The following is a 16,608-nucleotide window of genomic DNA, read 5'->3' as shown; positions in this document are numbered from 1 at the left end:
TAATTTTTACCTGTCTCTGCGTACTCACCTTGTAGTTTAACTGCTTTCTATTCGTGCCTTCTTTTAAATGGGGGGCTGACGAACGGTTTTTGTAGGAGAGTGGAGAATGCTGAAAAGTAAAGGAAGAGGGGGTTGACGGGAGGAGGAATGGCCAGCTTTACAAGTGTAAGGAATAGCTGTGATGGTAAAAGTAGTCTCAGGTCCTATTTTTTTTTCTACCCAGGGATTTACCCCACTTGACCCCATAACGCCATAACTTAGTCTTGTCTGCGCATGTCAAGGTCTTTTGTCCCTCGGCGGACACCGTTTGCAAGCTAACGTGTCTCCTTGCTCGCGCTCTCTGTAAGGTGCCGAATTCTACCTTTTCCATCCAAGCTGGCCATGGCGAGTCGAGGGGCTCGGCAGCGCCTTAAGGGCAGCGGGAGCAGCGGCGGGGACACAACCTGGGCCACGGACAAGCCACGAGAGCTGCTGAGCAGCAGGGAGGCTGGCGGCGCCGAGGCCCGTACCGAGTAGGTGTAGCGGCGCGGCGAGGGCGTGGCCCGGCGGGCTGCGTGGGACTGCCCCCTGGAGGGTCGCGCCCGCGCCGCGCGGGGCTTCGCTTGGGACTGTTCTTGTAGGGAGGTCCCGGCTTCCTCTGCATCTAGGTCCTTCTGCTCTTCCAGGGCGGGTCAGCCTCCTAGATTCCCCGCCTCAGGTCACATGTTTGTCGTAAAGAAACCCTGGGGTGCGCGTCTGTCTGTGAGGCTCCCGGCCCAGGCCCAGGAGTGGTCAGGCGTCTTGCTGTTTGAGTTGGCAGGAACAAAGAGAGGCTTTTCCGGCTGTCTCTCACAGGTTACTTCATTCTCTTTAAAGTCCTGACCCTGTACTCTAATGCGAGGGCCCCACAACCTCCAGCACCAACAACCATCTCTCTCCCCAAGCCCGCGAACTGCAGGTCAGGGCTGCATTAAAGGAGCTGTCAACATAGGGATTTCAAAGAGGTTACAGTGCCGTGCCCATGTTAGGCTTTTATACATTGGAACAAATGGGCAAATGAATAAACCCAGGAAAGCAATGACCTTGTTAAGAGAAAAAAGAACCAGGATGAGAGCTTTGTGGCCTTTAAGTGAGTGATTAGTTGGCTTGGGGTAAATGGAGCGTCATAGATGCCACGAACTAAAGTGTATGAATTAGCTTACACCTGAAAAACAGGCAGAGGAAGGAATTAGTGTATTAAGGTAGATCCACTCAACACAACTAACTGCTCACTTTCATAGGTGAATACTTCAGTGTTTCAGTGTCCCTTGACAGGCTTGTCCTTTTTTCCGCCCTCTAGTTTTAACCCTTCTAGTTAGTGGGTCCTTTCTGACACATCCTTTTTTTTTTTTTTTTTTTTGCTTCTGAGCAGGTTATCCGGAAACAAAGCAGGACAAGTTTGGGCACCTGAAGGATCTACTGCTTTTAAATGTTTGCTTTCAGCAAGGTTGTGTGCTGCTCTCCTGAGCAACATCTCTGACTGTGATGAAACCTTCAACTACTGGGAACCAGTAGGTGATTTCTTTGGGTATTTTTGTTGTTCTTGATTTCACTGCTTGGGCCCTTGTTACCAACCAAGATACAAATACTATATACAAATGTAACTACTAGTAAAATAACTTTATTTTCAGTTTTGTATTCTAAGCTGATGATTTAGTAGTAGTAACTATTGAAAGCTATAAGCGTATTTGGTTATTTTATATGAAAAGATGTAATTTGTAGCCCTGATTGGGTTGCTCAGTTGGTACCAGAGTGTTGTCCTGATACACCGAGGTTGCAGGGTCAGTCCCCAGTGAGGGCACACACAAGAGTAAGCCAATGCATGCATAAATAAGTGGAACAAGAAATTGATGTTTCTCTCTCTCTCACTCTTTCTCTCTCTCCCTGCCTCCCTCTCTCAAAAAACAAAACAAAACAAAACAAACAGGAAAAAAAAAAATCAATAAAGCCCTGGCCAGTGTGCCTCAGTTGGTTGGAGTGTCATCCAGTAACCGAAGAGTTGCGGGTTTGATTTCCAGTCAGGGCACATACCTAGGTTTTGGTTCCATCTCTGGTCCAGGTGTGTGTGATCCCCCATCCAGGCGTGTCCAGAAGGCAACCAATTGACGTTTCTGTCTCAATTCAATGTTTGTCTCTCTTCTTTCTTCTCTCCCTCTCTCTCTTTAAAAGCAATGAAAACAATTTCCTAGGATGAGGAAAAAGAAAATCAATAAGTAAATTTTAAAAATTTAAAAAGATTAATTTATAATTTCCTTTAAACATTTTTTAATCAAAATAATACTTTGAGATAGTTTGTAAAGTTAACCATTACTACAAAATTTTAAGGAAAAAGCTGTAGCTCTCTCTTCCACATCTTATGTTCAAATCCCAGTCCCCAGAGGCAACCACTTTCAACTTTCTTAGTTATTTCTTCTGATATTTACTAAGATAAATATTGTTACTAAATAGTGTGCTTATTTCTTGATTTTTAGATTTATAAGTTTCTTGACTTCCTATTATAGAAAATTCAGGAAATGTGGTTAGAAATTTTCTAATCACATTTTTCATAAAAAAAAAAAAAAGAATATTTAGTGTAGGTGGTTTAAGGAAAATATAAGATTTGAGCCTCACTGTATTGGCTAATAAGTATTTTAAAAAGTAGGTAGGAGGTAAAATTCAAACTTTTAATGTTGGCCAAACAATAATCTTGTAGAATTTATAATGTCCTAACATTCTTCAATATTGGGTCATTTTGAGTCTTATCCATTAGTTGCAAATCTTGTTGAGAGTTTCAGCTTTTTGTGTGTACCTTTGTATCATTAATATATTTGCTTAAAACCTTCACCTGCATCCTTTTAACAAGGACTTTTGGCCAATATAACCCTGACATCACCTGTTTTGTACTTTCAGACACACTACCTCATCTACGGGAAGGGGTTTCAGACTTGGGAATATTCCCCAGTTTATGCCATTCGCTCCTATGCTTACTTGTTGCTTCATGCCTGGCCAGCTGCATTTCATGCAAGAATTCTACAAACTAATAAGGTAAGGGCAGGCCAATCTGGAAGCAGTCACAACCCATCAAGAGGTGAGTCTCTGGAACAGTTTTGAGAAAAGGATAAAATAGGTTGGTAGTTAAGAGGGGACTCTTTTTTGGAAGAAGAATTATTTATTCATTCATTATGCAACAAATATTAATTAAGCAACTTTTATTTGGTAGACACTTCATTAAGTGCTATGATTTAACAATGACCAAATCCCTGCCCTTATGGAATTTATGGTTTAATAGGAAAGATTACGTTGAGCAAGTAATTATAATTGGGGTGAGTCTCTGAAGGAAGAGCACCAGTGTGCAATGGGATAGCATATTAGGAGATCCTAATTTAAACAGAATGCTGAAAGATAATTAGGAGTTAACTGAGACATAACCTGATTACTTTTCAGAAATATGACTATGATGTGTCTTGGCATGGATTTCTTTGGGTTTGTCTTGTTTGGAGTTTTCTTAGCTTCTTTAATCTTTAGGTTTCTGTCTTTTGCCAAATTTGAAAAGTTTTTAGCTGAATTTTTTGAGTACTTTTTCAGCCCTGCCCTGTTTCTCCTTTCCTGAGACTCCGATGATATGAATGCTAGATATTTTATTTTAGTCCCACAAGTCCCTGAGACTCTGTTCTTTATTTTCCCAGCCTTTTTGTTTCTCTGTGTTGTTCAGGTTGCGTAATTTCTTCCAGTTCACTGATTTATTTCCTCTGTCCCCTCTGTTTCACTGTTGACCCTACCCTTTGAGCTTTTATTTGGTTATTGTATTTTTTAAATTGTAAAATCTCCATTTGGTTTTTTAAATATCTTCTATTTCTTTACCAAGATTTTCTATTTTTTCATTTGTTTCAAGCATGTTCTTAGTTGTTCATTGAAGCAATTTTACAGTGGCACGTTTAAAACTTTGTCAGGCCCTGGCTGGTGTGGCTCAGTGGATTGAGCATCAGACTGTGAACCACAGGGGCGCCTGTTTGGTTCCCAGCTGGGGCACGTGCCTGGGTTGTGGGCCAGGTCCCCACTTGGGGGCGCACAAGAGGCAACTACACGTTGATGTTTCTCTCCCCCTGTTTCTTCCTCCCTTCCCCTCTCTCTAAAAATAAATAAAATCTTAAAAAAAAACAAAACAACTTGGTCAGGTAATTCTAACATTTCTCTCTCTCTCTCGCCCTCTCTCTCAGTATCTATTGATTGACTTTTTTTCATTCAGCTTGAGATCTTCCTGGTTGACAAGTAATTTTCAGTAAGACTCTGGATCTTAGTCATGGGCCAAACATGCTTCCTTTGCATTACTATGCTTTTTTGGCTCTTATTTAAGCCTTCTGTTTTAGCTGGCTTCTTTTGATAGATTCTAACAGGAGAAAGGAGGGGGTTCTCTACCTTGTCGCTGCAAGTGAAGGTAGAAGTCCAGGTTCCCCATTAGGCCTCCTTTGATTACCACCTTAGTGGGCAGGGTAGGTGCCCTGCATAATGATGCCTTGGTTCAGCAATGGATGCAATGCATTACTCGTGTTTGTAGTGATGCTGTTGTAAACCTACTGTGCTGCCAATCATATAAAAGTACAGCACATACAATTATGTAGAGTACATAATACTTTATAATCATATAAATGACTAGGTTACTGCTTTATGTCTTTACTATACAATATTTTGTATCGGTATTTTAGAGTAGATTCCTTCTACTTATTAGAAAAAAGTTTGCTGTAAAGCACTATGTTGTCTTATGCTGGCAGGAGCCTCATACATCTGGTGTTTACTCCATCTCTTAAGTGCATCATTTCCTCCTGTGTTTGATTTGATCTCGTGTTGTTTTGTACAGTACCATGCTGTGCAGACTTATAGACTGGGAGCACTAAGGTACACTATATAACCTAAGTGTTAGTAGGCTACCGTCTAGGTTTGTGTAAATACAGTCTATGATGTTCACACAGGATGAAATCACCTAATGATCAATTTTTCAGAATGTATCTGCATTATTAACTAGCATGTGACTGTACTGCTAGGTTAAGGGTTGGGTGCAGGTAGAAGTATAGGCTCTCCCAGGGATCTTCACTGACAGTGTGGTAGAAGAGGGAGCTTATTACTACTGATGAGGATAAAAGTCCTAGCTTCCTACTGGACTTTTGATTGCATTGCTGAGAGTGGATCTACATTTTTTTCTGGGGTGCTTGGCTGGAATAGAGTGGTTATTATATAAAAGTTTTCTTCCTCGCTAAGCTACCCATTTCTTGGTCTTTTGGCTGGATAGAGTAGGCTTTCATTGGTGTTATTTTGTCTGTGCCCATTGGTGTTTCTAGTTGCCAGCTTCTTTAGCTCTAAATTTGGAATATAGAAGGCAAAAAGAAAACCCAGAGAACTTGCCACCATGTTGTTCGGTCCCAAAGTTCCTAGTCCACCTACCTTTTCTCCACTTTTCAGCATCTTCTTATGCTTGTGTTACATGAAATGTCCAGAGTTTTTGGTTTTGCATAGCAGGAGGAATAGGGGAAAATATGGCTAATCCATCTTCCATGAAACAGAAATTCCTGATTAGAGAACTAGAAGGTAAGTTGAAATTGTCTTGGTAAAGGACGAATGGGGATGAGGGAAGAAGGCCCTGTGGCTGGAAAGAAGGCTAGCATGGCCTTCTTATGTAAATAGGTTTGACTCTTGGAAGAGAGAATGAGTGGTAGAGTGGATTAGATGAGACAGAGGCCAGATTTATAGAACACCTGGTAGGCTGTATTCGTCGTCGTCGGCAGCCGTCCGTCTCGAGAGACGATGGTGTAGCTTCTTAAGAGTCTATCTGCACCGCCGAGAATGGTTGTGCAGTCCGACTCGGGAGTGACACGGTATCTGTCTCCTCCGGTGTTGAATCGACATCTTGCGATGTCGCTGGAGTGTCCTCTCCAGTGAAGCTGAAGCTACAGAGCCTGGGCAGGGTGATATGGAGGGTCTGCTGTTGCCCATGCAGCAGACCCCCCCTCTCTTCGCAGCTGAAGGGTCCAAGGCAAAGACGGAGTCAATACAGCTTGGTTTCAGGTGCGCCGCAGGAGTTGCCGGTGTTGACTACAACGTCAAACCGCCTTAGGGACTCCAGCTCCGGATTTTCTGTCGGGGTTTACTCCCTTAGCCTTTCCCCTGAAGAGGTATGCCGCAAGGCAGCGGAGGTTTTTTGGAGTCAGAGTTTTCCTTCTCTGATGTGCCCTGACTGGAAGATCGAACCAGCGACACTTAGCTCGCAGGCCGTCGCTCAATCCACTGAGCCAAACCAGCCAGGTCTCTAGGCTGTATTAAGGAAAGGTTTTAGAGGAAAGACGTGATTGCATTTGCATTTTAGAATGATCAGAAAAGTAACATCTGTAGAAAGTGATAGAACTCTGCCTCTCCCTTCCCTACCTAGTATTTCATTTCTGGTTTTTTGAACTTATCAGAGGAATGATTATACAGAATGAGGGACTTAGTAGAAAAATAACAATAAGCAATGCTTAAGGTTTTTATTTCCACTTGGATACTCACTATCACTTCAAATTTGACATATTTAACACAGAATTCTTCCTCTTACATCACTATTCCTTTTACATCAAAAATACAAACAACAAGTAGAACAGGAATGAAAATTTCCCTTCTTCTTACTTCCACTCTTCTCCTTGTTAGGGCCTGCCATTGGGAGCCAACAGGGTGCCACTGAGCAAAGGGGAATTGTACTTTGTAAAGTCCCAGCCCCAGCACGATAATATAGGGTGGAGATGGGTGGATTGTTGATGAGAGACAGTATGGTAGTAATTAGTACCCCTAGCGATTGTTACCTTACCAACTTATTGCTGCCCTAAGCAAGAGCACCTTTGTTTTGTCTTCCTATGGATCAGGTTGTGAATTTCTCTGAACTGCACAGTTAGGAATGGGCTTTTCCATACAGAGATCCATGGGTTACTTAATTTCCTGACAGATTGCTCTCCAGAATGACTTTACAACTTTACGCTCCCTGCAGTAATGTTTGAGGTTTCAGCTTTCTCACATCTCCCGAGCACTTGACATTTCTTACTTTCTAATTTTGCCCTTTGCATGTATGTGAGGTGCTTCTCACTTTAATTGCATTTCTCTGATTACTACTAAGGTGGAGCATTTATTCATATATTTATTAGTTATTCAGATTTTCTTTTCTGTATATTACCTCTTTATAGCCTTTGCCTATTTCTCAATTAGGTTTTGTGTATTTCTTTTCTGATTTATAGAAGTTCTCAGTAGTAACCCCTTGTAGGTTTTAGGTTCTAGAAATCCTTTCTCTTAGGCTGTTATCTCTCTATTAATTTTGTCTATAGTCCTTTATTGAATAGTTATCTTTAATTTTGATGTGGTCAAGCCAGTTAGTTTTTACTTTTGGTTGGTGGGTTTTGGGCCTTTCTAAAAGAAATCCTTCTTTACCATAGGTCACAAAGATATTCTTCTGTATTTTCTTCTATTATTGTAATTTTACCTTTTACATAAAATACTTTGATTCATATGAGTTTTAATTTTTATAAATTGTGGAAAAACCCAGCTTTATTTTATGCTAGTGAGGTGGATTTTCCAGTACCAGCTGCTAAATAATCTTATCCTTTTCCTTCTGATTTATAATACTGTCCCTATCATACACCTCATCCCATATGTATGGGTCTATTTCTGGCCTCTTTATTCTTTGTCGTTGGCCAATTTGTCAGTCAGTACTATATTGTTTTTATTATTATGGCTTTGTGATGTGTGTTAATATCTGGTTGATGAATTTCTCATTTTAAAATTAGTGTTAAAATACCATTTTAGAGTCAGTTTACCCCTCAGCCAAATTTTGCTGGGTTTTGGTTGAAGTTGCACTGAATTTACATATTATTTTGAGAATTAGTATTTCTATAGTGTTAAGTCATTTCATCCCTAAAATATATTTATTCATTTAATTACATTTTCTGTCTTTTTTATTTTTTATTTTTTTTTTTATTTTGGTTTTTCAATTACAGTTGTCCCCTTTTCCCCTAATTTCTCTCCCCCACCCAACCCACCCCCTCTCCCGCAATCATATCCCTCCCCGTTGTCCATGTCCATGAGTCTTTTATATGGGTTCTTTGACTAATCCCTTCCCTTACTTATCCCCCTTCTCTCCCTCTCCCCTCCCCCCTATTGACTGCTATTCTGCTCTTTGTTCTATTTAGTTCCTTTGTTTGTGTTGTTCTTTAGTTTCCTGTATTAGGTGATATCATATGGTATTTTTCTTTCTTTGCCTGGCTTATTTCACTAAGCATAATTCTCTCTAGTTCCATCCATGTTGTTGCAAATGGCAGGAGTTCTTTCTTTCTGCTGCATAGTATTCCATTGTGTAAATGTACCACAGTTTTTTGATCCACTCATCTACAGATGGGCACTTAGGTTGTTTCCAGCACTTAGCTATTGTAAACAGTGCTGCAATGAACATAGGAGTGCATAAGTTCTTTTGAATTGGTGTTTCAAGATTCTTCGGGTATAATCCTAGTAGTGGAGTCGCTGGTTCAAAAGGCAGTTCCATTTTTAATCTTTTGAGGTAATTCCATACTGTTCTCCATAGTGGCTGCACCTGTCTGCATTCCCACCAACAGTGCAGTAGGGTTCCCGTTTCTCCACATCCTCGCCAGCACTTGTTGCTTGTTGATTTGTTGATGATGGCCATTCTGACTGGTGTAAAATGGTATCTCATTGTGGTTTTTATTTGCATCTCCCTGATGGCTAATGATGTTGAGCATTTTTTCATGTGTCTATGGACCTTCTGTATGTCCTCTTCGGAGAAGTGTTTGTTCAGGTCCCTTGCCCATTTTTTAATTGGGTTGTTTGTTTTCTTGATGTTTAGTCGTATCAGCTCTTTATATATTTTGGAAATCAGTCCCCTGTCTGTGATGTCATTGGCAAATATGTTTTCCCACATGGTTGGTTTCCTTTTCATCTTGCTGATGTTTTCTTTTGCTGAGCAGAAACTCTTCAGTTTGATGTAATCCCATTTATTTATTTTTTCCTTTATTTCTCTTGCTTTAGGAGATGTATCCGTGAAGAGATTGTTATGTGAGATATCTGATATTTTCTTGCCTATGTTTTCCTCTAGGACTTTTATGGTGTCACGGCTTACATTTAAGTCTTTGATCCATCTTGAGTTTATTCTTGTGTGTGGTGTAAGTTGGTGGTCTAGTTTCATTTTTTTGCAGGTCCCTATCCAGTTCTCCCAGCACCATTTGTTAAAGAGGCTCTTCTCACTCCATTTTATGTTCCTTCCTCCTTTATCAAAGATTAGTTGACCATAGAGGCCTGGGTTTATTTCTGGACTCTCTATTCTGTTCCACTGATCTATATGTCTGTTTTTATGCCAGTACCATACTGTTTTGATTACAGTGGCTTTGTAGTATTGTTTGATATCTGGTGTTGTGATTCCTCCTGCTGTGTTCTTCTGTCTCAAGATTGCTTTTGCTATTCGGGGTCTTTTTTGGTTCCATATGAATTTATGGAGTATTTGTTCTAGGTCTGTGAAATATGTCATTGGTATTTTAATAGGGATTGCATTGAATCTGCAAATTGCTTTGGGTAGTATGGCCATTTTGATGATGTTGATTCTTCCCATCCAAGAACATGGTATTTGCTTCCATTTATTTGTTTCTTCCTTAATTTCTTTCTTCAATGTTATGTAATTTTCAGAATACAGGTCTTTTATCTCTTTGGTTAAGTTTACTCCTAGGTACTTTATTTTTCTTGTTGCTATAGTAAATGGTATTTTCTTTTTTGTCTCTGTCTCAGCTATTTTATTGTTGGTGTACAGAAATGCCTTAGATTTCTTTATATTTATTTTGTACTCTGCGATTTTGCCAAATTCACTTATTATATCGAGTAGTCTTTTAGTGGAGTTTATAGGATTTTCTAGGTGTACTATCATGTCATCTGCATATAATGAAAGTTTTACTTCCTCTTTCCCAATTTGGATACCTTTTATTTCTTTTTCTTGTCTGATTGCTGTGGCTAGGACTTCCAACACTATGTTGAAAAGGAGTGGAGAGAGTGGACAACCTTGTCTAGTTCCTGAGTTCAGGGGGAATGCTTTCAGTTTTTGTCCATTGAGTATGATGTTGGCCTCAGGCTTCTCATATATAGCCTTAATAATGTTAAGATATGCTCCCTTTATTCCCATTTTGTTGAGTGTTTTCATCATAAATGGGTGTTGTACTTTATCAAATGCTTTTTCTGCATCTATTGAAATGATCATGTGATTTTTGTCTTTCATTCTGTTTAGGTGATGTATTATATTTATTGATTTGCGAATATTAAACCATCCTTGCATCCCTGGAATGAAGCCCACTTGATCATGATGTATGATCTTTTTGATGTATTGCTGGATCCTGTTTGCCAATATTTTATTGACGATTTTAGCATCGATGTTCATCAGTGATATTGGCCTGTAGTTTTCTTTCTTTGTTGTGTCTTGACCTGGTTTGGGGATTAGGATAATACTGGCTTCATAGAAAGAGTTTGGGATTTTCCCCTCTTCTTGGATTTTTTGGAACAGTTTGAGGAGGATAGGAGTTAGTTCTTCCCTGAATGTTTTGTAGAATTCGCCTGTGAAGCCATCCGGTCCAGGGCTTTTGTGTGCCGGGAGATTTTGGATTGCTGTTTCAATTTCCTTTTTTGTTATTGGTTTGTTGAGACTTTCCACTTCTTCTTGACTCAGTTTTGGAAGGTTGTATGTTTCTAGAAATTTGTCCATTTCTTCTAGATTGTCAAATTTCTTGTCATACAGTTGTCTGAAGTAATTTCTAACTATCATTTGTATTTCTGAGGTATCAGTCGTGATTTCTCTTCTTTCATTTCTGATTTTGTTTATTTGTGTCTTCTCTCTTTTTTTCTTGATTAGACTGGCTAGAGGCTTGTCGATTTTGTTTATTTTTTCGAAGAACCAGCTCCTAGTTTTGTTGATCTTTTGGATTGTTTGTTTAGTCTCTATGTCATTTAGTTCTGCTCTGATCTTGATGATTTCATTCCTTCTTCTTGCCCTAGGCTTTGTTTGTTGTTGTTGTTCTAGTTCTTGTAGCATTGTGGTTAGGTTTTTTATTTGAGATTCTTCTAGCCTTTTCAGATATGCCTGTATTGCTATAAACTTCCCTCTCAGGACTGCTTTTGCTGTGTCCCACAGGTTTTGGGTTGTTGTGTGCTCATTATCATTAGTTTCTAGAAATTTCTTGATTTCTTCTTTGATGTCATTGTTAACCCATTCATTATTTAATAGCATGTTATTCAATCTCCATGAGTTTGGGTGTCTTTGATTTTTTTTTTCTGAGGTTGAATTCTAGTTTCAAGGCATTGTGATCTGAAAAGATGCTTGATATGATTTCAATTTTCTTGAATTTGTTGAGGCTTGTTTTGTGACCTATCATGTGGTCTATCTTTGAAAATGTCCCATGTGCACTTGAAAAGAATGTATATTTTGCTTCTTTGGGGTGAAAAGTTCTATATATATCAGTTAGATCCATGTGGTTTAGTGTGTTGTTCAATACCTGTATATCCTTGGTGTTTCTTTGCTTTGATGATCTGTCTATTGTTGATAATGGAGTGTTGAAGTCCCCTACTATGAGTGTGTTGTTGTTGATATCCTTTTTGTGGTCTTCTAGTATTTGCTTTATGTATTTGGGTGCTCCTATGTTGGGTGCATATATGTTTATCAAAGTCATATCTTCTTGATGGATTGTTCCTTTAAGTATTATGAAATGTCCTTCTTTGTCTCTTTTTATTGTCCTTGCTTTGAAATCCATTTTGTCTGATATGAGAACTGCTACCCCGGCTTTTTTTTCCGGTCCGTTTGCTTGGAATATTTTTTTATATCCCTTTACTTTCAGTCTGTGTAAATCTTTTGTTTTCAGGTGTGTTTCTTGTAGACAGCAAATATGTGGATCCTGTTTTCTTATCCATTCCGTTACCCTATGTCTTTTAATTGGAGCATTTAATCCATTTACATTTAAGGTTATTATTGACGTGTATTTATTCATTTCCCTTTGTACCTCTGTTCCTCTCCTCTCTTGTTTTTTCCTTCTTTTTTCTTAGAAAACTCCCTTTAGCATCTCTTGCAATGCTGGTTTGGTGGAGATGTATTCTTTCAGTCTTCCTTTGTCTGAGAAACTCCTTATTTCACCTTCTATTTTGAATGAGAGTCTTGCTGGGTAGAGTATTCTTGGTTGTAGGCCTTTGTTTTTCATTGCTTGAAATATTTTTGACCATTCCCTTCTGGCTTGTAATGTTTCTGTTGAGAAATCAGTTGATAGCCTTATCAGAGCTCCCTTGTATGTTATTTGCTGCTTTTCTCTTGCTGCTTTTAGGATTCTCTCTTTGTCTTGGAATGTTGCCATTTTAACTATGATGTGCCTTGGAGTGGGTTTTTGGGGGTTCCTCTTGATTGGAACTCTCAGTGCTTCTTGGACTTGCATAGCTTTTTCTCTCATCAGGTTCGGAAAATTTTCTGTCACTATTTCTCCTATCAGATTTTCAATTCCATGTTCCTTTTCTTCTTCTTCTCGTATTCCGATGATCCTTAAATTATTTTTCCTAATGCTATCCTGTAATTCCCTTACATCTTGTTCATATTTTTTCAATCGTTTTTCATTTTGCTGTATTGTCTGGGAGTTTTTCTCTACATTATCTTCTAACTCACTAATCCGATCCTCTGCTTCGTTTAGTCTGCTTTTGACTGATTCTACTGTGTTTTTCAGTTCAGAGATTGTATTCTTAAGTTCTTCCTGGTTCTTGTTAACAATTTCTATGTCTTTTTTTATGCTGGTGTAGTTCTCTGCAAGTTCCCTGTAATTTTCTTGGAGCTGTTGGTAACTTCCTTGAAGGTTGTCATAGTTGATTTTAAGGATGTCGAGTATATTGAGCTTCTTTACCACCATTGTTTTGAATTCCATGTCTGACATTTGGGCTATGTCTATTTCATCTATCTCTCTTTCTGAGGATTCCTCTTTTCTTTTCATTGAGGGGTTATTTTTGCATCTTACCATGTTGGATTCTTTTTGTTTTTATTTATTTATTTATTTATTTGGTTTTTTTTTGGGGGGGGGTAGTCTGCTTTGACTTCCCTCCTTTGTGGTGTAATATTCTTTATCGAAGGTCTGGGAGTTTCAGTGGTGCAGTCTCTTTGATATCCTGAGCCTGATGTTCTTGAGTTACCCTTTATGTCGTTTGTTTATGCTGTTCGGTTATATTTCAGATGTTCTTTGATAGGATCTTCCTTCTGGCTAGTTGGTTGAGAATCACTCTATCCGCTTTGTCTTGAGTTCTTTTGTGGATATGCTGTTAAAGACATAAACACACAGCCCAGGCAGGAGACCCACACCCTCAAAAAGTATCCCCCACTCTATCCTGCTATCGTTAGCCAACTAGCCCGTATTAATATAAATGTAAAGAGATTTGAGCTTTTATACTATAAGAAGAATAGATAAGAGTTGTTTTTGGGGAGGAAAAATATAATTTTTGATAGAGGGGGTGATAGATTAATAATATTTGAGACTGTGCAAGCCAGTTAGTAATATTTACATTGTATGTTAATAAAAATAGAAGAAAAGGATAGAAAAATACATAATATAGTAAGAAAGCAGGATTGTATTGTATTTGGGTTTATATAGTAATTATATTATATTATTTAGAGTGATAGGGGGGCTAAGCTAGACACACAAACGAATAAACAACGATTAAAGAGAAAGGATGAGAAGGAGAGGTTATATGCAACACGTTAGAGATAAAGTTTGTTATTATTGGAAGAGGTGAAGGAAAAACACCCCCCCCAAAAATCCCCAAGAAAATAGAAGAAAGAAAAGAAGAAAGAGAGAAAGAGAAGAAAATGAAAAATTTACCACAACCCCCCCAAAAAACCCCAAAAGGTAAGAAAGAAAGGAACAAAGGAAGCTAGAAAAGAAAGAATAAAGAAGAAAGAAAGAAAGAAAAAAGAGAGAGAAAAAAAATATTGAAAAAAAAAATATATATATATACCCCCCAAAAACCCCCCAAAAAAACCCCAGGAAAAGAATAAAGAAAGAAGGAAAGAAAAGAAATAATTAAGAAGAAAGAAAGAACAAGGGAGAAAAAATTTGGGAGAAAAAATTTGGAAAAAAAAAAAAAAAAAAAGCGATGTTTTTACTCCGTTTTAGCCTTGGTGTGTTGCCTTCTTTTTCTGTGTCCGCAGCTGGTCTAGTGTGGCAGGTCAGAGGTTCTTGTTTTTTGCAGGACTGGTGTGCGCCCCCAGTTGCTGCTATGGTGTGCGCCTGGGGTTGCCGGCAGGGCGCGCTCCCTTGCTGCCCCCTGGAGCCAGTTGAGGTGCCCTTGCGCTCGAGCCCTTGCGCGCGAGCCCCTGCGCGCTCAGGCGGCCCAAGAGTTTGCCCCGCGGTTGGAGCCCACTGCTGCCGGCCGCTGTGGTTCCCCGTTTGCGCCGAGGTGTCCCTGCGCGCATCCCTGCACTCGCGGGCGGCCCGAGCGCTTTCCCCGGGATTGGCTCCTGCTGTCGCTGGGCTGCGGCAGTTCCGCGTTCGCGCCGAGGAATCCCTGCGCGCGTCCCTGCACTCGTGGGCGGCCCGAGAGCTTTCCCCGGGATTGGGGCCCACTGACCCCGGGCTGAGGTGCTTTCGCGCTCGAGCGCCGCCCCGTGCCCTCAGTCCCGCTGAGCCGAGCTCCGGGAGTTGGTCTCTGGCCTCTTAGGGCAGGGCCGGGGACACTTGTGCTCAGTGGAAGCGAGCGTCCGTGGGTCGCCTCCTCCCGCTGTTCCCGTGCTGCAGCCGCCCGCCTTCCCTCACCCGTCTGGGCGGGCACAGACAGAGCCTGCGCTAGTGGTCTGCTTTCCGGCCTGGGGCCCTGCGCCCACGGGAGCTGTCTAGGGGTGTCTGTGCACGGTTCTCTGCCTGTTCAGTGGGCCCTCCCTGTGCCCGTAGGGGCACTGATCTTATGTCCGTTGGGGAGTGTCCGAGGGACGCCTGGACTCATGGCACCGCGCACCTGGGCCAGTGAGTGAGAGCACTTCCCTATGTGCGCCCCCGCGACCCAAGGGTAGGGTTGGGGAGTGGATGAGCGCGCCTCTGCGCCTGGGCTCCTCCAGAACGGCCTACCACCCCCAAACTTTCCTCCCCTCTCCACCGTCCACTAGAGAAAAATATAAAGGAGAATTATGTTCTCACTTGCCCAGCAGCACGCTGTCTCCTGTCCTTCAGCGCCAATGCCACTTGGTCGAGTCCCGTCTCTGCCAGCGGGCAGAGATCTGCTCTCCGCCTGACTCCTCTCCGGGGTAGCCTGTGGTCGCCAAAAATCCTTTGTGTGCTTCCCGCCACAGCTCGGGCAGCCGCCCCAGTCAGGAATCACGTTTCGTCCCCTTTTTCTCCGCTATCCTCACTAAACAGGTTGTTCCCAGATGGATTTTCTCTAATCCAGCAGTGCCTTGGCTCAACTCCCACCAATGTCCAGCTGCATACTGAGATGTTCTGTCTGCAATTAGCCCAAATTGCAGACGGGTCTCCGGAGCCTAAAACCGCAACCTCTCCTCACTCCTCCGCCATCTTACCTTTCTCACATTTTCTGTCTTTTAATAAAACTTTAAAATGCATCCATTTCAGTTTTATCCAGTCTTTGATAGGTTAATGCCTAGAATTTTTATACTTTTTGTTGCCATTATGAAATATAATTTTTTTAGGTGGTCATTGCTGGCATTGAAGAGCACAGTTGATTTTTGCTTTTTTGATCTTAATTTCAGTCTCACTGAATTTCCGTAGTAGTGTCAGTGGTTTGTCAGGTGAAACTCTTGGATTCTCTTTCATCTGTATATATTGTGTTTAGTTTCTTCTATTCCATTTATAGCTCATTTATTTTTTTTGCCTTTTTGCACTGACCAGAATATTTATTGTTATGGGGGCATTATTGTCCTGCTCCCAAATTCTATTCTTATATTAACTCGTGTAATTTTTAACTTTGTAAATGTGTTTTTGTACAGTTCCCACTTGGTAAGGAGTCCTTAAACATAGATACTTTGTACTAAAATTGTCTATATTCCTAGTAGCAACTAGAATAGTGCTTATTATATAGTATGGTTCCAGTTTGAAGTTATTGAATTAATGACTAAATCTAGCATTTACTTGTCACTTTATTTAACTCCTTTTGGAATATTTTTTGTTATAGTGATGAAAGTGGAAAGTATTTTCATATTTTATGCAGTTATATTAATCATAGTATATGTTTTTTCTCTTTTTAAAATTTTATCATTTTTATTTTCAGGTACAGTTGACATACATTATTATATTAGTTTCAGGTATACAGCCCAGTGATTAGACATTGCATAAGTTACTAAGGGATCAATCCGATAAATCTCACACCCATATAACACCATACACAGCTATTCGAATATTATTGACTATATGCCCTATTCTGTATTTTACATCCCCATGACTATTCTGTAAGAATCAATTTTTACTTTTTAATCCCTTCACTTTTTTGACCCATCTCGAATCTCCCTCCCCTCTGGCAACCATCAAAACATTCTCTGTATCTGTGAGTTTGTTTCTGTTCTGCTTGTTCATTTGTTTTGTTTTTTAGATT

General features: G+C 40.3%; 1 protein-coding gene across 2 annotated transcripts in view; it reads left to right on the top strand.

Moving 5' to 3' along the window:
• Positions 1-281: 281 nt before the first annotated feature.
• The window catches only part of ALG9 (ALG9 alpha-1,2-mannosyltransferase), a 119,450-nt gene continuing 103,123 nt past the window's right edge, over positions 282-16,608 (top strand). Inside the window, exons 1-3 of one of the 2 annotated variants that reach the window (XM_090265913.1) lie at positions 282-512; positions 1,391-1,529; positions 2,908-3,042. In XM_090265913.1, the coding sequence (XP_090122039.1) occupies positions 382-512; positions 1,391-1,529; positions 2,908-3,042 (405 nt within the window). In that variant the 5' untranslated portion in view covers positions 282-381. Of the gene's footprint in view, positions 513-775; positions 835-1,390; positions 1,530-2,907; positions 3,043-16,608 lie in introns of those variants that run through there. The other variant, XM_090265915.1, reaches the window with a different exon arrangement.

This window comes from Furipterus horrens, unplaced genomic scaffold (assembly GCF_987537825.1).
Source record: "Furipterus horrens unplaced genomic scaffold, mFurHor1.1.pri manual_scaffold_2, whole genome shotgun sequence".
Classification (NCBI taxonomy): domain Eukaryota; kingdom Metazoa; phylum Chordata; class Mammalia; order Chiroptera; family Furipteridae; genus Furipterus; species Furipterus horrens.
Note: the sequence above shows the minus strand (reverse complement) of the source record. Positions and strands in the feature narration are given on the sequence as shown.